Source organism: Somniosus microcephalus, chromosome 10 (assembly GCF_052327205.1).
Source record: "Somniosus microcephalus isolate GS21.2 chromosome 10, FLI_Smic_1.0, whole genome shotgun sequence".
Classification (NCBI taxonomy): domain Eukaryota; kingdom Metazoa; phylum Chordata; class Chondrichthyes; order Squaliformes; family Somniosidae; genus Somniosus; species Somniosus microcephalus.
Window position 1 is genome coordinate 4,201,865 of NC_140996.1, and position 24,611 is coordinate 4,226,475.

Here is a 24,611-nt window from a genome sequence, read left to right on the forward strand (position 1 = left end):
GGGATTTCTTCTCTCAGAGGGTCATAAATCTGTGGAATTCTCTGCCCCAGAGAGCCGTGGAGGCTGGGTCATTAAATACATTTAAGGTGGAGATAGACAGATTTTTGCAAGATAAGGGAGTGAAGGGTTATGGGGAGTGGGCAGGGAAGTGGCTTTGAGCCCAAGATCAGCCATGACCTTATTGAATGGCAGAGCAGGCTCGAGGGGCCAAGTAGCCTATTCCTGCTCCTATTTCTTATATTATGTAAAAAGGAAGAGTGTAGCAAAAGGAAGCATTGGTCTTTTAGAGGCTGAGACAGGAGAAATTATAATGGGGAACAAGGAAATGGCTGAGATTTTAAACAAATATTTTGTATTTGGCTTCACAGTAGAAGACACAAAATGTATACCAAAAATAGTAGGGAACCAAGGGGCTAATGAGAGTGAGGAACTTAAAGTAATTAATATCAGTAGAGAAAAAGTACTTGAGAAACTAATGGGACTAAAAGCCGACAAATCCCCTGGACCTGACGGCCTACAGCCTAGGGTTCTAAAAGAGGTGGCTGCATAGATAGTGGATGTATTGGTTGTGATCTTCCAAAATTCCCTAGATTGAGGAACGGTCCCAGCGGATTGGAAGGTAGCAAATGTAACCCCGCTATTCAAGAAGGGAGGGAAGAGAGAAAACAGGGAACTGCAGGTCAGTTAGCCTGACATCAGTCGTCGGGGAAATGCTGGAATCCATTGTTAAGGAAGTGGTAAAAGGTTACTTAAAAAATCATAACATGATTAGGTGCAGTCAACATGGTTTTATGAAAAGGAAATTCTGTTTAACAAATTTATGAGTTTTTTGAGGATGTAACTAGCCGGGTAGATAAAGGGGAGCCAGTGGATGTACTATATTTGGATTTCCAAAAGGCATTTGATAAGGTGCCACATAAAAGGTTGTTAAGCAAGATAAGGGCACATGGGGATGGGGGGTAAGGTATTAGCATGGATAAAGGATTGGTTAACAGACAGAAAAGAGAGTGGGAATAAACAGGTTATTTTCAGATTGGCAGGCTATAACTAGTGGGGTGCCACAAGGATCAGTGCTTGGGCCTCAGCTATTTACAATTTATATTAATGACTTAGATGAAGGGACCGAATGAAATGTATCCATGTTTGCTGACGATACAAAGCTAGGTGGAAAAGTAAGATGTGAGGAGGATGCAAAGAGCCTGCAAAGAGATATAGACCGGTTCAGTGAGTGGGCAATAAGGTGACAGATGGAGTATAATGTGGGGAAATGTGAGGTTATCCACTTTGGTAGGAAGAATAGAAAAACAGAATTTTTTTAAATGGTGAGAAACTATTAAATGTTGGTGTTCAGAGAGATTTAGGTGTCCTCGTACAGGAAACACAGAGAGTTAGCATGTAGGTACAGCAAGCAATTAGGAAGGCAAATGGTATGTTGGCCTTTATTGCTGGAGGGTTGGAGTACAAGAATAAGGAAGTCTTGCTACAATTGTACAGGGCTCTGGTGAGACCACACCTGGAGTACTGTGCACAGTTTTGGTCTCCTTATCTAAGGAAGGATATACTTGCCTTAGAAGCGGTGTAATGAAGGTTCACTAGATTGATTCCTGGGATGAGGGTTGTCCTATGAGAAAAGATCGTGTAGATTCGGGCTGTACTCTCTGGAGTTTAGAAGAATGAGAGGTGATCTCATTGAAACACAAGCCTGCACATCTGCCAATGCACTTTATTATGGTTATGTTTATGTTAATGTATTACAAGCCAAATGTATGTTGAATGTTTAAATGTCTTAATCTAAATGTACACTCTTGGGAGCTGCAAGCCTACATTTCGTGTACTGCACTTGTGCACTAACAATGACAATAAAAGTTGATTTGATTTGATTTGAGAGGATTGACTCGGTAGATGCTGAGAGATTTTTTCCCCTGGCTGGAGTGTCTAGAACTAGGGGGCATAGTCTCAGGATAAGAGGACCGCCTTTTAATACTGAAATGAGGAGGAATTTCTTCACTCAGAGGGTTGTGAATCTTTGAAATTCTCTGCCCCAAAGTGCTGTGGATGCTCAGTCGTTGAGTATATTCAAGGCTGAGATCAATAGATTTTTGGACTCCAGAGGAATCAAGAGATATGGGGACGGGGCAGGAAAGTGGATTTGAGATCTTACTGAATGGCAGAGCAGGTTCGAGGGGCCGTAAGGCCTACTCCTGCTCCTAATTCTTATGTTCTTAACTCCTACAAACTCACTTTCATCTGAATTCAGTGAGGATCAAGCTTAAATCAAAAGAGACAGAAATGAAACTGGGGCGTTTGATGCCACCTGACCATTATTGCCTCAAATGCATGAAGCCACTGGAAAAATGGGCAGGTGTCTCTGCACCGGAGGGAAACGGCCTCAGGGTGGGCTGGGTGTGAACCGGGGCGGACACACGTCCACCTTACAGTATCAGCTGTCCAATTAACACCACCAATACATGCGGCGGGTAGGAATTCAACACAAACAAGCAGTGCGTGAGCTTTAGTTGCGTTTTGGTTTGGTTTGGTTGGCAGCTCTTCTTGAGTGAAAAAAAATTAAATTTTGTTTGTCCGGTCATTTTTTGAAAAGTCTCCGCCGTCCTGTCCAAATTGCTGAGTATGTCTGAAACCAGAGAGAGAAACTGGGCCACAGGCTCTGTCTGACTCAGCAACGTGAAGGTTAATATTCAGGAGCCCGCAGCCATGGCCTGTTCACACTGCGAGCAGGCCGTTATTTTTCTCTCGTCCAAGGAAGAATAGTTAAGCCGGTAACTGTAATGATCAATAACATGTCATTCTAGAGTGGTACACTAGATGGAGCCATAGAGCTGTATATTTAGTTGTATGTGTTTAAGACTACACTACCCACAATGCACTAGGCTACCCAGAAGGCAGTAGTCAAGATGGCTGCCTGCACACAGAAGTACACATGCTGAATCTCTACAGATGTTGTACCTAGAGAACATGTACTGAATAAATGTCTAGCTCTAAGCTAGCTGTTCATAATGCAAACGACTAGTTATTAATGAACATAAAATGGTACCAGGAGTGGTGACGATCTGCTCAAAATTGTGAAACGCGACATGGAGAATTTGAAGCCACCGGAGTTTTTGAATCTCACGGGAAATGTCGACTCCAATTGGCAGACCTTCAAACAACAATTCGAACTCTACATTGCTGCCATCGGGTTCGGTACGAAGCCAGACGCAAGGAAAATAGCGTTGCTGCTCACGGTTGCAGGCCCACAGGCGATAGAGGTACTTAATACATTTGTATTTAATCCAGAGGAGACCAGAAACAAATTAGACGATGTGCTAAAGAAATTTGATACACATTGTTCTCCCAAAAAGAATGAAACCTGTGAAAGATACGTGTTCTGTTCAAGGACACAGCAGCAAAATGAGACTTTTGATAGCTTTGTGACTGATCTGAAACTGAAAGCACAGACATGTAATTTCTCTGAGCTGAAAGCATCCATGATTCGTGACCAAATTGTGTTTGGTATTCATGATAAAAAGGTCAGGGAACGTCTGTTGAGAGAAGCCGAACTAACATTGGAAAATGCTGTGAAAATATGCCAAGCCAGTGAGCTAGCTCGAAAGCACGCGAAGACTTTCAGTGAAATCAATAATGATGCGATTGTAGTAAGTGCTGCTGTCGGTGCGGTGTCCTACAAAGGGAAGAAACATGGGCAGAACAGAAATGAAAAGCAATCGGAGGAAGGAAATTTTAATTGTAAACGCTGTGGTTACAAACACCAGTTAAGACAATGCCCAGCGTTTGGAAAAATGTGCACAAAATGTCATGGAAAGAATCACTTTGCCAAACAATGCTTTTCAAAAGTAAAAACAAAGAAAGGGCAACAAGTCCAAGTCAATGTGATTGAGGACACTGATTTAAGTGAGACATTTTTTGTAGGAATGGTGTCATGTGACAATGTCAAAAATGATACAGAAAATGTGCAGCCCTCAGATATGGACAATGCTGAACATAAAATTAATGCAGTAAAAGAGGACAAATGGATGATCCCACTGCAGATAAATGGAGCATTAGTTACATTGAAACTGGACACTGGGGCAAAAGCAAACTTAATCAGTATGAGTGACATTAAAAACATGAAAGAAAAGCCCAAAATACAGAAAAAGTCAGTACTACTGAAGGACTATAATGGACAGAAAATAGATAGCTTAGGTGTATGCAGACTTAAAGTGAGTATAGGAATGGGAGGATAGAGCAGATGAATGCGTGGCTAAGGAGTTGGTGTAGGGGGGAGGGTTTTACTTTCCTGGATCACTGGGCCTGCTTCTGGGAAAGGTGGGACTTGTACAAGTCGGACGGGTTGCACCTGAACCAGAGCGGGACAAATATCCTTGCGGGGAGGTTTGCTAGAACTGTTGGGGGGGGTTTAAACTAACTTGGCAGGGGGATGGGATACAGAGGGGAGCTGAAATAGGGGGTGATGTGCTGCCAATTATAGAGAAAAAAACAAGTCAGCTTGGTAGACAGGGCAAACATATAAGGGCAAGGCTGGATGGCATCTATTTTAATGCAAGGAGTCTTGCAAATAAGGTGGATGAACTGAAGGTGTTGATAAACACATGGGAGTATGATATTGTTGCTATCACGGAGACATGGTTGAGGAAGGGGCAAGACTGGCAGCTCAATATTCCGGGGTACAGAATCTTCAGGCGAGACAGAGGGGGAGGTATAAGAGGAGGGGGTGTCGCAATATTAATTAAGGAGTCAATTACTGCAGTAAGGAGGGATGATATATTAGCAGGTTCCTCTAATGAGGCCATATGGGTGGAGCTTAAAAACAAAAAGGGGGCAAGCACTTTGCTGGGAGTGTACTATAGGCCTCCAAACAGTCAGGGGGAGATAGAGGAACAGATATGTAGGCAAATCTCAGAGAAATGTGCAAATAATAGGGTAATAATAATGGGGGATTTCAACTTCCCCAATATTAACTGGGATAGTCAGAGTGTGAAAGGCTCAGAGGGTGTAGAATTCTTAAAGTGCATCCAGGAGAGCTTTTTGAGCCAGCATGTAGAAAGTCCTACAAGAGAGGGGGCGGTACTGGACCTAATTCTAGGGAATGTGGCTGGCCAAGTGGAAAAAGTGCTAGTAGGTGAGCACTTTGGTGACAGTGACCATAATATGGTAAGATTTAAGGTGGTCATGGAAAAGGACATGGATGGGCCGGAAATAAAGGTTCTAAATTGGGGGAAGGACGATTTTAATAGGATAAGGCAGGATCTGGCCAAAATGGACTGGGATCAGCTACTTGTAGGAAAATCCGCATCGGAGCAATGGGAGGCTTTCAGAAGGGAGATTGAGATCATACAATGGCAACATGTTCCCGTAAAGGTCAAGGGTGGTTCCAAAAACCACAGGGAACCTTGGATGTCAGGGGATATACGAGAATGGATTAGGAAAAAAAGGAGGGCTTTTGGCAGATACAAAAGGCTAAAGACGGAGGAAGCCCTAGAGGAGTAGAAAAAGTGCAGGGGGATACTTAAAAAAGAAATTAGGAGATCAAGGAGGGGCCATGAAATAACACTGGCGAGCAAAATAAAGGAAAATCCTAAGATGTTTTATAAGTATATTAAGGGTAAGAGGATAACTAGGGAAAAAATAGGGCCCATTAGGGACAAAAGTGGCAATCTGTGTGTGGAGCCAGAAGATGTAGGAGGGGTTCTAAATGAATTTTTTGCATCTGTTTTCACTATGGAGAAGGACGATGTAGACATAGAAATAGGGCGGGGGGACTGTGATATGCTCGAACGTATTAACATCGAGAGGGAGGAGGTATTGGCGGTTTTAGCTGGCCTAAAAATGGATAAATCCCCAGGCCCGGATGAAATGTATCCCAGGCTGCTGTGTGAGGCAAAGGAAGAGATTGCGGGGGCTCTAACACATATATTCAGGACCCCTCTGGCCACAGGGGATGTGCCAGAGGACTGGAGAACCGCTAATGTAGTACCATTATTCAAGAAGGGAAGTAGGGAAAAACCGGGGAACTACAGGCCAGTGAGCCTAACATCAGTGGTAGGAAAATTATTGGAAAAAATTCTGAGGGACAAAATTTGTCTCCACTTGGAGAGGCAAGGATTAATCAGGGATAGTCAACATGGCTTTGTCAAGGGAAGATCATGTCTGACTAATTTGATTGAATTTTTTGAGGGGGTGACTCGGTGTGTGGATGAGGGTAACGCAGTGGATGTGGTATACATGGATTTCAGTAAGGCCTTCGATAAAGTCCCGCACAGGAGACTGGTCAAGAAGGTAAGAGCCCATGGAATCCAGGGTGCCTTGGCACATTGGATACAAAACTGGCTTAGTGGCAGAAGGCAGAGGGTGATGGTCGAAGGTTGTTTTTGTGACTGGAAGCCTGTGACCAGTGGGGTACCACAGGGATCGGTGCTGGGTCCCTTGCTGTTTGTGGTCTACATTAATGACTTGGATATGAATGTAAAAGGTATGATCAGTAAGTTCGCGGATGATACAAAAATTGGTAGGGTGGTAAATAGCGAGGAGGGTAGCCTCAGTCTGCAGGACGATGTAGATGGGTTGGTCAGATGGGCGGAACAGTGGCAAATGGAATTTAACCCGGAAAAGTGCGAGGTGATGCACTTTGGGGGGACTAACAAGGCAAGGGAATACACAATGAATGGTAAGACCCTAGGCAAGACGGAGGGTCAGAGGGATCTGGGTGTGCAAGTACACAGATCCCGGAAGGCGGCGGAACAGGTGGATAAGGTGGTAAAAAAGGCATATGGGATACTTGCCTTCATTAGCCGAGGCATTGAATATAAGAGCAAGGAGGTTATGATGGAGCTGTATAAAACACTGGTTAGGCCACAGCTGGAATACTGTGTGCAGTTCTGGTCGCCACACTACAGGAAGGATGTGATCGCGTTGGAGAGGGTGCAGAGGAGGTTCACCAGGATGTTACCAGGGCTGGAGCACTTCAGCTATGAAGAGAGACTGGGCAGATTGGGTTTGTTTTCCTTGGAGCAGAGGAGGCTGAGGGGGGACATGATTGAGGTGTACAAAATTATGAGGGGCATAGATAGGATGGATGTTGAGGAGCTTTTTTCCTTAGAAGGGTCAATAACTAGGGGGCATAGATTCAAGGTAAAGGGCGGGAGGTTTAGAGGGGATTTGAGAAAGAACTTTTTCACCCAGAGGGTGGTTGGAGTCTGGAACTCACTGCCTGAAAGGGTTGTGGAGGCAGGAACCCTCACAACATTTAAGAAGCATTTGGATGAGCACTTGAAATGCCACAGCATACAAGGCTACGGACCAAATGCTGGAATATGGGATTAGATTAGACAGGGCTTGATGGCCGGCGCGGACACGATGGGCCTAAGGGCCTCTATCCGTGCTGTATAACTCTATGACTCTATGACTGAAGGACTTGATTCACTACTGGGTGACAAAGCTTGTGAGGACTTAGAATTGGTCAAGAGAGTATACCGTATAAACTGTGCCATAAACAGACCAGATGAATCAGTGGATTCTGTAGTAAATAATTTCCAGGATGTGTTCAAAGGATTTGGAGTTCTACCATTCACATACAAGATCCAGCTAAAGGAGGATGCTCAGCCAGTGGTACATGCTCCACGAAGAGTTCCAGCACCCCTGCGTGACCGGCTCAAGAATCAACTGGACAGAATGACCACACTAGGAGTCATCAGGAAAGTCGAAGAGCCAACAGACTGGGTTAACTCCATGGTATGTGTAAAGAAAAAGAACAATGATCTAAGAATATGCATGGATCCAAAGGACTTAAATGCAAACATAAAACGTGAACACTACCAGATTCCCAAGCGAGAAGAAATCACCAGTGACATGTCAGGTGCCAGATACTTTACAAAGCTCGATGCCTCACAAGGATTTTGGCAACGAAAACTGGATGAAGAGAGCACCAAAGACTGTACCTTCAACACACCATTTGGCAGGTATTGTTTCCTCAGAATGCCTTTCAGGATAATATCTGCATCTGAAATCTTTCATAGAGCGATGGAACACATAATTGAAGGTCTGGAAGGAGTCGGGGTCTATGTTGATGACATCATCATCTGGGACTCCACACTGAAAGAACACAATGAGCGACTGACTAAAGTGCTACAGAGCATACGCCGGAATGGACTAAAGCTCAACAAAGCCAAGTGTCAGTTTGGCGTCCAGGAAGTCACTTTCCTAGGAGATAATCTATCTGGTAAAGGAATAGAGCCAGATATGGAAAAAGTAAATGCCATACTCAATATGCCCCGACCCACTGACAAAAAAAGAGTGCTACGCATCATGGGGATGATAAACTTCATTGGAAAGTTCATTCCTAACTTGTCAGCCAAGACAACCTGTCTGCGAGACCTGCTACATAAAACAAATGAGTTCGCATGGACAGAAAGACATGAACAAGAGTGGATGAACCTCAAAACAGTGCTGACAACCACACCTGTACTCACTTTCTTTGACCCAACAAAGAGAATTAAAGTGTCAACGGATGCATCAAAAGATGGCCTAGGCGCGGTCTTGCTACAAGCAGAGGGTGAAGATTGGAAGCCTGTTGCATATGCCTCCAGGTCTATGACTGATTCTGAGTGTCGATACGCCCAGATTGAAAAGGAATGTCTAGGCTTGGTAGTTGGACTAGAAAAGTTTCATGGCTACATATATGGACTTCCCACCTTCACAGTTGAGACAGACCACAGCTCATTGGTTGCCATCAAAAAAAATCTGAATGAGATGTCTCCAAGGATTCAACGACTCATGATGAAGCTGCAAAGATATGACTTTGAACTGATCTACACACCAGGCAAATGCATAGTGTTAGCAGATGCACTATCCCGAGCACCCACAATGAGTCAAGTGAGCTCTACTGAAGAAGACGTGGATGTTCATGTGAGTATGGTCACTGCTGCACTGCCCGTGTCAGACACAAAATCAAAGCAAATAGCAGAAGAAACAGTAAAAGATACAGTGTTACAAACAGTAAAAGAGAACATTCATCATGATTGGCCAAAAGGTTCCTGTCCAAAATACTTTCACATAAGGTCAGAATTGAGTGTCGCAAGTGGACTATTACTAAAACAGAACAGAATAGTCATTCCACAGGCTCTACGTCAAGACATGCTCAAAAGGATTCATGAGGGACACCTCGGAATTGAAAAATGCAAAAGGAGAGCAAGAGACACTGTTTATTGGCCTGGCATAAGTAAGGACATTGAGAACATGATAGGCGAATGTGACACTTGTCAATCACCGCCAGAACAATCTCATGAAAACACATCAGACTTACCTGTGTTAAGAAGATCCACACGTGAAGTAAAAAAGCCGGATAGACTTAATCTTTGAGTATAAAGTAAAGCTTTGAAAATGTGTTGACTGTTGTGAAAATATTTATGTTTATAGAGCACTAACAAAAGTGTTACCGACATCATCTTTATCGTTTTTTTAAAAAGTTGATTGATACTGATTTTGTTAACCTCAAAGGGGGATGTAATGATCAATAACATGTCATTCTAGAGTGGTACACTAGATGGAGCCGTAGAGCTGTATATTTAGTTGTATGTTTAAGACTACACTACCCACGATGCACTAGGCTACCCAGAAGGCAGTAGTCAAGATGGCTGCCTGCACACAGAAGTACACATGCTGAATCTCTACAGATGCTGTACCTAGAGAACGTGTACTGAATAAATGTCTAGCTCTAAGCTAGCTGTTCATAATGCAAACGACTAGTTATTAATGAACATAACAGTAACTACTGGAAATGAGGTTTTCATTGCTTCAGTTCACACCTCCAGGGGTAAACAAATGTGTTTGGCGGTTTAGACCTTAAGCCAGAGTCTGGTGAAGTGTTGATTCGACTGCCTTCTAAATGTGAGGGAGATCAGGTGAGGATATGAGATATACCCAATAATCTGAAACCCAGTAACAAGGGAGTTCTGTTCAATCCCTGGGGTCGCTACAAATTACCCAGATACTGAGTGGGTGAAGGCATGTTGCGACAATGATGAGCTGTATCTGCCAGAGTGATTTAGTGGCTAGCCCTTTAAATCCACTCTCAGTACATGAGCAGTTTTAAACAGCAACTACACTTGCTCTGATTCCTGTACCGACAGTGCAGCAAGTACAGGCGGAAGCGGAGACAATTTTGTGATTGGCTCACTGTGAATGACGTCAATCTGAATGGTCTGTTATTACAAATCCAAGCAATTCCAGAAACTCTTTCCTGGGATAGGAGCTCCTGAATCAAACATTGGCTCAGAGTTTCATCTCCCACAGCGGCAAGAAATTCAAGGAGAATCCGTATATTATTTAACTTTGTTGTTAAAATGTGATAATTTCATTATTTTGTCCACTTGCGGAGTTGTCCGGAAGGATGTATAAATATAGAACAACAACAGAAAATGCTGGAAACACTCAGCAGGCCAGGCAGCATCCGTGGAGAGAGAAACAGAGTTAACCTTTCAGGTCTGGGACCCTTGGATTACATCACTCTAGTGCTAGTTTATCCTTTGTTTAATGTAATTTGTTGAAAATGTTGAACTTAAACTGATGTGACACCATGGGGCCATCAGCCCAGAGCAGTATCTAAAACTGACAGGGCACGCTGTTCGTTCCACTGGGAATGATACCCAGATTTCACACCCAGAATGGACTCTCGCCCACGAGAGTGATCTACTTACAAGAGATGGAATAACTTAGCATAAGGTTGGATAAGATATTAAAAGATTTGGTGGCTCATGTGGAGAAATATGCTAGCACAGACATGATGGGCCGAAGAGTTTCTGGAATTGCTTGGATTTGTAATAACAGACCATTCAGATTGACGTCGTTCACAGTGAGCCAATCACAAAATTGTCTCCGCTTCCACCTGTACTTGCTGCACTGTCGGTACAGGAATCAGAGCAAGTGTAGTTGCTGTTTAAAACTGCTCATGTACTGAGAGTGGATTTAAAGGGCTAGCCACTAAATCACTCTGCAGCACAGTGGCATAGTGGTTAGCACTGTTGCCTCACAACGCCAGGGACCCGGGTTCAAATCCGGCCTCGGGTGACTGTGTGGAGTTTGCACATTCTCCCCGTGTTTGCGTGGGTTTCCTCCGGGTGCTCCGGTTTCCTCCCACAGTCCAAAGATGTGCGGGTTAGGATGATTGGCTATGATAAATTGACCCTTAGTGTTAGGGGGATTAAATACGTGGGGTTACAGGGATAGGGTGGGATATGTGTTGGTGTAGGGGTTACGGGGATCGGGTGGGATATGTGTCGGTGCAGGCTCGATGGGCCGAAATGGCCTCTATCTGCACTGTGGGGTTTCTGTGATTTCTGTGAATGAGAATAGAACAGGTGGTGGTGGCATCGGATGATGAGATTAGTAATGAGATAACTGCATTTAAAATAAAACGAGGAGATATATTAACTAAACTAATGAAACTCAGAGGATAAAACCCCTGGTCTGGACGATTACATCCACGCATTTTAAAAGAATCTAGGGAAGAGATAGCAGAGGCATTACTACACATATTTAATAATTCGTTAGAATAAGGTGTAGTGCCAGAGGACTGGTGGATAGCTAACGTAATACCTATATTTAAGAAGGGAGATAGAACATGCCCAGGGAAATATAACCCAGTCAGCTTAACATCGGTGGTAGGAAAAATAATGGAATCCCTACTAAAGAAGAAAATGGAAAAACCATTTAGAAACCAAAAATATAAAATAGCATGGATTTCAAAAGGGAAAGTCTTGCTTAACCAACCTAATTGATTTTTTTGAAGAGGTAACAGAGAGTGCAGACAAGGGTAATGCAGTAGATGTCATTTATCTAGATTTTCAAAAGGCCTTCGATAAGGTACCACATAATAGACTAACGAATAAGGTCAGAGAATGTGGAGTCAGGGGACAAGTAGCAGAATGGATAGCTAGCTGGCTTCAAGACAGAAAGCAGAGAGTAGGGGTAAAGGATACCTATTCAGAGTGGCAGAAGGTGGGAAGTGGTGTTCCACAAGGATCAGTGCAGGGACCACTATTGATCACAATTTAGGCTTTGGAATCAAAAACACAATTTCTAAATTTGCGGACGACACCAAATCCGGGGGGGGGGGGGGGGGGTTGGTGGGGGGGATGATAGTCAATACTGAGGAGGACTGCAACAAATTACAAGCAGCCATTAATAAACTTGCAGAATGGGCATATAATTGGCAAATTAAATTCAACACAGATAAATGTGAGGTATTACATTTTGTTAAGAAAAATAGGGAGGTCACATATTACTTGGAAAATAAGAACCTAAATGGGGTAGAGGAGCAAATACACAAAGTATTGACACAGGTTAGCAAGGCCATAAAAAAAGAAAAACCAGGCACTAGGGTTTATTTCTAGAGGGATAGAAGTGAAAGTGGTGAAGTTATGCTAAACCTGTATCGAACCTTGGTTAGACCACACTTGGAGTACTGCGTGCAATTCTGGTCACCATATTATAAAAAGGATATAGAGGCACTGGAGAGGGTGCAGAGAAGATTTACAAGGATGATACCAGAAATGCGAGGGTATACATATCAGGAAAGGATGAACAGGCTGGGTCTCTTTTCTCTTGAAAAAAGGCTGAGGGGTGACCTAATAGAGGTCTCTAAAATGATGGAAGGTTTTGATAGAGTGGATACAGAGAGAATGTTTCCACTTGTGGGGAAGAACAAAACTAGAGGCCATCAATATAAGATAGTCACTAATAAATCCAATAGGGAATTCAGGAGAAACTTCTTTACCCAGAGAGTGGTGAGAATGTGGAACTCGCTGCCACAGGGAGTGGTTGAAGCGAATAGTATCGATACATTTAAGGGGCAGTTAGATGAGCATCTGAGGGAGAAGGGAATAGAGGGTTATGTTGACAGATTTAGATGAGGAAAGACGGGGGGAGGCTCGTGTGGAGCATAAACGCCGGCATGGACTGGTTGGGCCGAATGGCCTGTTTCTGTGCTGTATATCCTATGAAAGAATGTTCCAGAATGGCGACAGACCAATGATCAGCAGTGCCCGTTTGTCAGACCATAATATCAGTAAATTTCAGGTTAACAAACTTACATGTACAAAAAAAAAACAATTCTCTAATAAAGGCATATTTTATTTTAAACTGTATTTTACAATTGAAGTGAAATTATTTATAAGACACGCATTTGGGTGCAAATCACAAGGAGACACAGACTGTACATATGCAGCACTCAGATATACATGGATTGTTTATTTAAAGGCATTTACCCTTAAAGCTGGTTTCTAGCAACAATCAGCTATCACTGACACAAAATTGCACCATACAGAGGCTATTGCGTATACAACAGGACACAGCGTGTTGTGTTTGGTAGAAAGTTGCCCTATGCAACAACACGAGTTATTTAATCTCACCTCGTGATATCAAGGGTCTTCCTCACCCGCAGTAACAATTCACACTCTTATTTTACCCTTTAGCTAATAATACTAATAACTGGAAAATATTCAGCTCTAGCTAACCAGAAACGTAGCCATTATATCCTACTGGTATAACTAGAGTCCAGTCAATGGCCTAGGATCATCACCGTTTATACACAACAGGAAGGTTCAATTCTTCAACTTAGAGAAATTGGATATTCCAGCAGCAATCATTTTTAATTACACCAAATGAACGATTAATACAGAACAGTACTCCTATACTTTAAACCCGAATAGATCAGGAGTGGCCAAACTACAGCCCTGTGGCCACATGCAACCCTTGAGCCCCACCAATCAAACCCGCCATGCCCAGGCAACCCACTGCTCTTTACCCAAAGATTTCAGCTTTCGCTAGCATACAGACAGGTATAACAGTGGTTTACCACAGTCCAGTTTGAATTTTGTGGGCCTGGAGGTTTGGGAAAGGGCTGTTCTTAGTGGTGTTGCCTCAGTGGCGGACAATCCTAAATCAGAACACCAGGATCCGTCAGCATCACGATGTGTTAGGGGCCAGTTTTACACTGTAATCTCACACCTACTAGGAAGTGGCCAAGCGTAGGGCTCACACACAGACTTTACACCCGGCCATCTGGGTGGGAACTGAACCCTTGTCCTTTTAATTGTTGACTTTTGGTGATGGTCTACCAAAGTCAATCACTGCCAAGAATAGTGCTGAAGTGGAGACAAACAGCATCTTCTCCAGGACACCGTGGAGAATTAGGATCTCCTTCATGGATCAATTCCAAATCCGAACGGCAGGATCTGTTAGTGCCAGTAGCCCAAGACATGAGGGAATTAATGAGGGCATGGATTTAAACTTTACACGTTTAGACACCAAACACTAAAATGTTGGAAATAACAACAGAAAACGCTGGAAAACCTCAGCAGGCCGGGGGGCATCGGTGGAGAGAGAAGCAGAGCCAACGTTTCAGGTCGCTGACCCTTCGTCAGAACTGGAAAAAAGCAGGAAATGGAGCAGGTTTGGGGGCTGGGAAAAGGGGGAGGGGATGAAAGAACAAAAGGGAAGGTCTGTGATAGGATAGAGAGCAGGAGAGATTGAGAGACATTAAGAGATATTCAAGGCAAGGGGAGGTGGAAATGGGGCAGGTTAAGGAACAAAGGATGGCTCTAGATGGGGTGTGAATTGCGCTGGCAGAATGAAGGACAGCTGAAGGGAGGGGAGAGAAAAAGGGGGGGGGCCAAACAAAAAGTGTGGATAAAAAAAATATATATATATATATATATGTGTGATAGGGGCCGAGGCTATGATCTGAAATTGTTGAACTCGATGTTGAGTCCAGGAGGCTGTAAAGTGCCTAATCGGAAGATGAGGTGCTGTTCCTCGAGCTTACGCTGAGCTTCATTGGAACAATGCAAGAGGCCGAGGACGGTGAGGACTGAGTGGGAATGGGGCGGAGAATTAAAGTGACAGGCCACCGGGAGCTCGGAGTCCCCCTTACGGACTGAACGGAGGTATTCCGCAAAGCGGTCACCCAATCTGCGTTTGGTCTCCCCAATGTAAAGGAGGCCGCATCGTGAGCAATTGTTGGACAGTCCTGCTATAAGTGAATGCGTCTGTTAACAGAGGTGTATCCGGATTCAGAGTTATACATAAATATATAGAACAAAATGATTTGATTTTGCATTGAATTTACGACCTTTCTAATCACTGTTTTCGATTAAGCAGATTAGTAAAATCAACTTGCAGAAAAGTTGTTCAGGGATAGAATATGAGTTAGGGTTCCTGGCACAGGGCTGCATGTAATGGGAGCGCCCGTCAGTAAATCAGGCAGTGGTCAGCACGTGGCGCACGATTATCCAGCTGTATATCTGCCCCCATCAATCAATGCTCTGTGCTGGAGCGCTAATTTGTAAAATGGGTGAGTTAACCTAGTGGCTTAGTTCCTGGACCAGCAACCTAAAGGGGTGAGTTCAGATCCCACCAGGGCAAGTTGTGAATTGAATTCAAGAAATCTGGTTATTTCTGGGCTGGCATCAGAAAAATGACCATGAAATCTGCCGGATTGTCGTAAAAACCCAACTGGTTCACTAAAGTCCTTCAGGGAAGCGAATCTGCCATCCTTAACCTACACGCGACTCCAATAAATCCCAAGGCAGATACGGAGTTGGTGAGTGAGCCCTTCCTTCCCCACTTCCAGGTGAGGCTTTGAAAGTTGCAGAATGTGCCACAATGCACAAGGTTAATTACACTCCAAGAATTATCGGGCAAAACTAGTGAATCTACTCGATACAGAAATAAAACAATTGCATTGAAAAAGAGGTGCACACATAATGACTGTTGAAATTCTGACCACACACAGTAAACAGTGAGCAATTAGTCAGTGCTGGCGACACAGATTTTATCCTTCTAAAAATGGTATACTTTCATTGTGAAACAGTGATCTGAACAATTTCTTTGTACCAATTTACAAAAACATCACAATATCATTGATCATCATTGCAATAAATAAGTGGCCTTTCATCGAGCACTCTGCATAAAAGAAAGAACTGAGACTATTTTCTAACAAGCCATTTAATTATGTTATCGAATAAGAAGTTACTCTGGCTGCCTCTGTATAGGTTCTTAGGAAGAGTTACATATTTATGTGTATTAAACAAATCAGAGATCAACGGCAGAATTCAAGATGAGGCTTTGGCATTTTGGGAATATTTTTCATTAAATCTCGCAAACCACAGATGTCCGATTTAACAATAAACAGACGCTCCTTATAAAATAAGGAGCTTTACGATTTCTTTTTTCACAAACACTGTTCTTGAAGTTAATCTTATTTCAGTCTTGTTCCATTTGCTCAGCATAGTAGAAAAGTTATTGAAGTGATAGAATGTAATGCATAATTCAAATCTAACCTTTTAACTTTAAAAATTGCTTTGATCAGAGCCTTTAAGTACACACAAAAGACTCAATGCCGTTTATGCAGCGTACAAAATAATGGAAGCAAATTTTCAACAATGGTAAAGATTACAGCATTCGAGTCACTGGAAAGGTTAAAGAAAGTTCACATTTTTAACCTTTAAGCCACTCCAGTTAGAAACCGGATAAGAAGCAAATTCCCGTGAGCTGCAGTTACAACTATTTATAAGGCAATCACTTTAATACTTACACTGAGGAGAGAAGGGGTTTCAAAAACAAAAAAGCATAACATTTGCTCTCCGGGCCGCCCTCCCCTCTTCCACCCTCCATAAACTTGAGTTCATCCAAAACTCTGCTGCCCCGTGTCCTAACTCACACCCAGTCCCGTTCACAGATCGCCCCTGTGCTCGCTGCCCCGTGTCCTAACTCGCACCCAGTCCCGTTCACAGATCGCCCCTGTGCTCGCTGACCCGTGTCCTAACTCGCACCCAGTCCCGTTCACAGATCGCCCCTGTGCTCGCTGACCCGTGTCCTAACTCGCACCCAGTCCCGTTCACAGATCGCCCCTGTGCTCGCTGACCTACATTGTCTCCAATCCCTCCATGGCCTTGCCCCATCCTATCTCTCTAACTTCCTCCAGCCCTAAAACCCTCTGAGATCTCTGCGCTCCTCCAATTCTGGACTCTTGTGCATCCCCCAATTTTCATCACTCCACAATTGGTGGCCGTGCCTTCAGCTGCCTGGGCCCTAAGCTCTAAAATTCCCTGCCTAAATCTCTACCTCTCTCCTCATTTAAATCGCTCCTTAAAACCTCCCTCTTTGACTAAGCTTTTGGTCACCTGTCCTAATGTCTCGTCCTTTGGCTCGGTGCCAATTTTTGTTTGGTTACGTTTTTGTGAAGCACCTTGGGACGTTTTACTATGTTAAAGGCGCTATATAAATGCAAGTTGTTGTTGTGATAACTTGGGATGTATTTACAGGACCAGTGTAGTGTTGATGTGAAGTGGTTCTACTTTGCACCACTGCTACAGTTCTAAGGGTGGAATTTATGAATGGGCACTCCCAGCAAGGAGGCTCACTGGCCGGGAGCACGCATCGAGATATTGAAGGATTCCTCCCCACGATTTTGCTACTCTACTCTCAGTGCCCGTTTATTGAAGTTGACCCAATGGTTTAAATGCAACTTGAATCTAAAGTTGAGACCTGGCCCTAGACCGGAGTGAAGCAGAGCGAGAGTCCCTGGATTCAAAACGATACAGGATCAGCGTCAGTGCAAATTGGAAATTGCTTTACACACAACTGGCGGGGTCAGCTGCCAATTTTGTGAGCTGTGTACGGTTTGGTAAATTGTGCAATTATTGCACTAACAGTCAAGAATGTTCTGACCAACACTCAATTATATGAATTCGTTTATTTGTTACAACTAGCTGTATTGACAAGAGTTGCCAACCCAAGTGAACGACCCATAAGGAACAAAAAGATTTTCAGGGCTATGGGGAAAGAGCAGGGGGAGTGGGACTAATTGGAGAGTTCTTTCAAAGAGCCGGCACAGGCACTGACATGAATCAGTCATTCATGAAAGACTGACTTAGGAAATAATACTGAGCGGCCTACGGGTGGCGCTGTCCAGGGAGAGTATAAATACTCGGGCACGAGCCCAGCTTGCGCAGGACCTTCTTAACAGGAACTAGTGAAGGATACAACTAGACCTCCATGTTGTAAAACAGTTGATTAAAGCTTTGTTTAACGCTTAGACCAAGTGCCTAGTAGTTTTCTTATGTCAGGCACGATGGGCCGAATGGCCACCTTCTGTGCTAGAAGATTCTATGAGTTAAAACCCTCCCAGGCAGAGATGTTAGTAATGTTTTCCAGAAAAAACTTTAAGCATGATTGGTCATTTTCTTTCTCCAAATTGTCTTCAAAAGAAAAATTTCATTTTCAAACAATAAAAGCGAATTCTTCCTCCCTCTGTAACAAAGGCTCACTGCAACAATCACAGCAACGTGCAGTTTGAAGTGGGCAATTTCCAAGGTGGTAACATCACCATCAGGCTGTTAACTAGTTTTCGTTAAAAGAACAATTTCACCTCAACTGTCCAAATAACAGCTGCTTTTGCAGGTCCGAGAAAGCCAGATGTTGCACTGCGCAGGAAGCGCAAAATCTGCAGGCACAGGTTAGGGGTCAGTTGGGAAGGTTGTAGTCTCAGCACAGTGGGAGAGGACTATAACAGTCCTACCGACACCCATCACTCACAGCATGTAAAACCCTCGTGTGTTGTGATTTAGCCTCCTGACATATTCTTACATCCTGAATAATCCAAACACATCCTGTTCATTCAGAAAGTGCATTGCTGCATTGTGTACGTTTATTAAAAAGCGGGATTACGAGCAGTGTCACTTAAGAGTTTTCAACACTGTCAGAGTATTATGACATGTTAGAGGACATTCATTGATGTACATTGCAAGTGTGAAAAAGTGGGGCGTTTCAGTTTTAACCCCCCCCCAGTCCTCCACACAAGACACAATTTGATCTGGGTTGGTGCGTGTCTTTTGATTAGTGACCACACTTCACACCAGATTCACTGGAATTGCAGCAGGTAGAACTTTTGGAAGTTTTAAAAGCCAGAGAGTAATTACTGCCTGCGATGCTATTGTATGACAGCCTTAACCCACTCATACCTAATCCCTCTTACCGCGTTTTTAACCTGCTTAAATTAAACAGCCTCTGTTTAAATAGCGGGAGAGATATTTAAGAGGCATGTTACCATCATTCCCAGTGATTTCCACCCATCGACCTCTGTGTGACCTTGAGAAGCTGTAGCCATCAGTGTTCCTTTACTATGAAGCATACAAATCTGTGGTGTAGTATATGGCATGTTCAGAATATTAAAATACTGCCATTCTCGCTGAGCAGAACTCTGAGCCTCTCGGTGGATTTCTGCAGCAGACATAAGATTGTTTGACACAGCAGCCACCAAACATTTTGTACAGGGGGAGATTTCACAAACTCGTGGCTCCCAGTGCAGAGTCTCGCCCACCTGAAGCTCACATCAGGAACTCGAACACTGGGCTCGAGGGGCCCCTGCGGGATTCTGACAGACAGACAATCCCGCGTCGCTCTCTGCACCTTAATCCCCAGCGAGTGAAGCCCGGCACCCAGTTACAAAGTCAGAAATTCTAGCCCGAACTTTCCTAGTGTTTTGTAGTACAACAATTTATTGAAAGTTTGTTTATAACCTTTTCAAGTCTCTGTTTCTATACAACTAGAAGGTTTTAGTCTAACCTTGGGTGGGGGAATAGAATTTTTAACACTTGCCGATGCCATGCATTCAGTGCAACCTAAAATGGGCCCGTATATCTCCCGTTATTTAAGTAACAGTAAGAATTAGCCACTCAATACACAATTACTGTTAAAATATTTTTCGATGAGACATTAACTACCACCAAGGGCAAAAGGCGGCAAGATATTCAATGGCAACTGATGGAGGAATGGGTGTAAGAGAACGCGAAGAGTACCATTTAGGATTTGCAATATTTTTGGCAAGATTAGCATGTGTCAAAATCTCAATTGCCGAACACTATAATTCTGGTTTTACTGAGCCTCTGAAGTCAAATACTCACTTCCTTCTGGTCAGTTTGCTTCCCTCCCCCACCCCGAAGTCAAGGCCCTCAGTCCTCACTGGAACCGGTCAATGCGGGTGCCGGTCACCATCCAGCACCTGCCCCTTGGTTGACCATTAGTCACGTGTAGACCTCGACTGTGAGTGCAGGCAATCTATTCGACCATAGCATCCAGTCCAGTCCTCACCTATAGGAAGGGTCACTGGGCACCAATCAGGAGCAGGAATGCTGGCTGATTTTCCCTTCTCTGGCCCAGGACACTGAGGCAGAGTGTAGCTCCGCCCCCTCTATTGGCACCACCAGCTGAGGTCAGCACAGACCAGTCAACTAGAGGACAACTCTTGCGCTGCCCGAATCACCACCCAAGGAATGGAGAGAGGGGAATGGAAGAGCCTTGGGTACAAGCTAAAAAATCCTTGCATGACGCATTAACATAAGGACACAGTTTAGCAGGCAAACATCACCGAACAACCAATTAATACAACAAGCAATTCTTACAAACGGGAGATTTCCTTAGTTCTGGTGGGAGATATACGAACAACAGCTTTTACGAGTTGCTGACCCCATTCGGTAACTGTGGGCCAGCCATATGCTGTCATAGTCAGAGTCTTCAGACAGATCAGCAGGCTCCAAGCGGGAGAGGCTACTGCGACGCGCCGAGGAGTCCAGGCTCGATAAATCATCGTCACTCAACACATGGTTATGCATCAAGTCAGTGCCTTGCCATGCTAAGGTGGGTAGGTTGTATAAAGTGATGGGTGCATGCCAGGGCAGGAGAGGGATCAGGACAATGGAGAAAGGAAGTAACCAATCCAAAGGTGAAATGAAAGTAAAGGTGGAGTGAAGACAAGGAGAGAAAAAACTTGTTAGGCCTGTGACAAAGGTTCACGATCCAAATTCTTCAGCAGGGTTAGTTTCAGAAGCTGTTGACAGTTTGAGATCATGAAATGACTAAAAAGTTTTGATAAATCGAAAGAGCATTAAATAATAGCAGATTATAGGTCAATTTATCGATCTCTCGCCCCCCTCCCCCCAAGCAGGAAGCCACACTTGTGGAAAGTCAGCTCGAGGACACGACTACAACAATGTGGACACCCATCCTCCGACTATGACAGGGTCCTGTTGGGAGTGTGGCATCACTCAATGACCCCCTTACAAAGCAAAATCATTACTAAAAGTCCAGTAATTTCCCACACAATTTTGGACACTTCATGACTTCAGCATCAATGTACATACACAGCTAGTACAAAGTTATAGAAAAGTCGAGGATATAAAAGAAAGTTGATTTTGAGCAGTCGGACCATGGACTGAAGTCGCCGCTCCGGGTTTTAGTACTGAAACCGTTGGAAAGGATGAAATGGGATTAGATGTGTGTGTGTTTGTGGGACGCAGTTCGCGAAGCAGAGAGGAAGCGAGCATTATTAGGGCTGACAACGGCTCAGGTCGATGCAAAGTTTGTTTTAATAAAGCAGAGTTCATTGATGCAGAAAGAAAAGCCGATCTAAAACTCTCTGGTAATCAGTGCTCCTGGACAAAACAGCAAACATCCACAACCGCTTTGGATTAATGATTTCATTTCTTCCTCGGCTTTAAAAGATATTTTCACTTAAAGTGATTGGTGCTGACTTTGTGGGGAAGGGGAGGGAACAAGGGTGAAAGAGTCACTGATTTGCACAGTGTAAGCAGGGGCAGGCTGGCAGGATGAGTATGGGGTAGATTTACTGAGTAAACACAGGAAGGGTGCGGGTGAAGGCAAAGGGGGAGCCGGGGGGCAAGGGAGGGGGGCCGGGAGGTGAGCGGGGGGCCGGGTGCTGGGGTATGAGTGGGGGGGGGGGGGGGGGGGGTGGGGGGAGAAAGGGGGAGGGAGGCGGGTGAGGGCCCGAGGCGGGCCGAGCGGGGCGCGAGGAGGGCGGAGAGCGAGGAGGGCGGAGAGCGAGGAGGGCGGAGAGCGAGGAGGGCGGAGAGCGAGGAGGGCGGAGAGCGAGGAGGGCGGCTGACCTCCACAGCCAGAATCATGACATTACACAGAAATTACAACACGGAACCAGGCCATTCGGCCCATCCAGTCCGTGTTGGTGTTTATTCCCACAGGAGCAGTCTCCTAATCCAGTGTACCCGCCCTGTTCCCATATCCCTTTATTCCCCTTTCCTTTAAACACCTGTCCAACCTATTCTTAAATGTATGTCTCTCTGCTTCAATCACTAACTCCAGTTGTACATTCCACAGCCTCACAACCCTCCGTCTAAATAAAGTTTCCCCAGCTCTCAGTCGTAAACCTCTTACATTTAATCTCATATCTATTCCCCTCGTTCGGTTCCAGTGACTGGCGGTCTAGGACTGTTTCTATCTAGTCTGTCCCAGCCCTTCATAATATTGAACACCTCTAACAGATCACCCCTGAATCTCCCAATGTAGACACAGGGGAGGTTGATAATGCTTTCTCACTTTTTAAGTGGAATTCATTCTCTACCAATAGCTCTGTGCAGTTTAGTAATAATAAGCAAAAGTTACCAAAGAATCTTTGGAGATCAGAATTAATTAAGTAAATCTTATTCTCCAGGTCTCGACACGTACAGGATAAATCAGACTGGATATAGACTGTGGCGTGCGCGGACTGCACAGCAAGGCAAGGTTAGGTTAGAAACATTGGACTAGCAGGTCTGCACAGCACTAGAAACCTGCAACATATACTGGAGGTACAAGGGTAGGAATTACTGTTGATGCTGTCAAATAAATGCTTAATGATACTTTAAACTGGGTACTACCTCTGGTGAAGTAGTGACAGGTCACTGACCTGAAACACTGGCTCTGCTGCTCGCTCAGATGCTGCCTGACCTGCTGAGTGTTTCCAGCACTTTGTTTTTAGTGGAGGAGGGAATTTGGAACAAATGCTTTAACCGTTCATGCGACAACTGCACACAACAGTCATTTCTGCTCCACATTAATCTATCTGCCTGGAATGTGATAAAATTACTTACGTGGATTTTGGACATCAAAACAAAATGTACAAGGAACAGACCAAGGGTTTCATACCTGGTCTCGATCTTACGGTAATGCTAATGAACAGAATTTAAATATAACAAAACATTATACAGTCTGGGTATTTATTGGACATTTACATTTATTCGTCCAGTTATACTGGTTAGGGTGTCATTCTCAAATGTTTCTTTACTTTTATCAAATATCAGTTATCAGGATAAAGGTGGTCTGATTGTCAAGGATAATGTCAGGAAACACTTCTTCACACAAAGGGTAGTGAAATCTGGAACTCTTCCCCCCCCCCCCCCAAAAAAAGCTGTAGATTCTGGGGGGTCAATTGGAGCTTTCTAGATTGATCGATTTTTGTTGGGTAAGGGTATCGAGGGATAGGGAGGAAAGGCAGGTCGGTGGAGCGGAGATTCAGATCAGCCAGGGTCAAATGGAATGACGGAACAGGTTCGAGGGGCTGAACGACCTCCTCCTGTTCCTATATTATTGAACTCCTAAACACACTATTATTTAACTCGATAATCACCAAATTAATAAGTTAATAATCTACAGGCTGTTACTTAAAGCACTGATTTTAAAATAGCTCACTATAGGTATGATCCTTATTAACCCTTCACTTATAGATAGATTTCAACTTTACACTGAAATACATTTTCAGGAAGTTAACCACCAGAAACCTGCGATTGAGATCGCTACCATTCTTTATTTATGCAAGACTTTGTCCAAATTCAATAACAGGATCTGTGTACAAGACATCAATGTGTGCCTGAAGCAGCACGCCAGACCCTCTGCAATGAGGTGAAGAATGGCAATCGGAGGGGACGCTGCCGAGGGTGTCTGCTGTTTCTTCGGCTCACAGCCGGCCAACAATGTGTCAGGAGCAGAGATTCGTTAAATCATCCCGGAGTTTGTATTCATTGACCAGTCCTATATAACATCATTAGATTCTATAATACATTGCCCAGTATCAGTATCTCAGAGTGGGGAATGGACAGATTAGATAGAACTGCTACACTGTGAGACAGTGAATGGACAGACCAGATAAAACTACTGCACACTGAGGTTGGTGAGTACTTGGAATGGACTGCACAGGGAGGTGATTGAAGTTGGTAAGATTAATAACCAAGTGTGGGTTGGACAGGCGTTTGGCGAGAATATAAATGAGGTGTCGGATGTGAGCTTTGTATTGTGTTTTAAACTCTGGGGCTGAACAGATTAACTGAAATGATCATTTCCACTCCTCTGCGTTCCCACGTGTCTTAATCCTTAGAAAGGTGATTTTCTGGAACTTCAAAATCTTACACTAACTTTTACAAAGATTCTACCAATGGTCTGCTCAGGCTCAATATCCAATCTGTTCATAACGTTAATTAAATGTGGCAGGGGAAGATCAAGGAAGTGAAGCTGCACTTACTTGAGTTCAGAGTCTGGCGGGTTTTAGCACTGGTGCAGTACGCTTCGATAACTTTCAAGATCTGTGTATCTTCTTCTAGAGCTGCTGTGCCTGGGTAATGAAAACAAAATCCTCGTAAAACACACAGTCACAAAACATTGGCCCGGAATTTGCGGTCAGCGGCGAAACAAAGGTGATCTCTGTGGCGAGAAGTTTACCTGTTTCGACGCACAATTGATTGCAGCACTCTGTA

General features: G+C 44.1%; 1 protein-coding gene across 9 annotated transcripts in view; it reads right to left on the reverse strand.

Annotated features, from left to right (window-relative positions):
- Window positions 1-24,611, reverse strand: part of arhgef7b (Rho guanine nucleotide exchange factor (GEF) 7b) — a 115,095-nt gene that overhangs the window by 8,689 nt on the left and 81,795 nt on the right. For 6 of the 9 annotated variants that reach the window (XM_085998341.1, XM_085998338.1, XM_085998337.1 and 3 more), the window contains one exon: window positions 24,380-24,469. In XM_085998341.1, the coding sequence (XP_085854467.1) occupies window positions 24,380-24,469 (90 nt within the window). Of the gene's footprint in view, window positions 1-16,843; window positions 20,705-21,819; window positions 23,913-24,379; window positions 24,470-24,611 lie in introns of those variants that run through there. The other 3 variants (XM_085998342.1, XM_085998339.1, XM_085998340.1) reach the window with 2 other exon arrangements.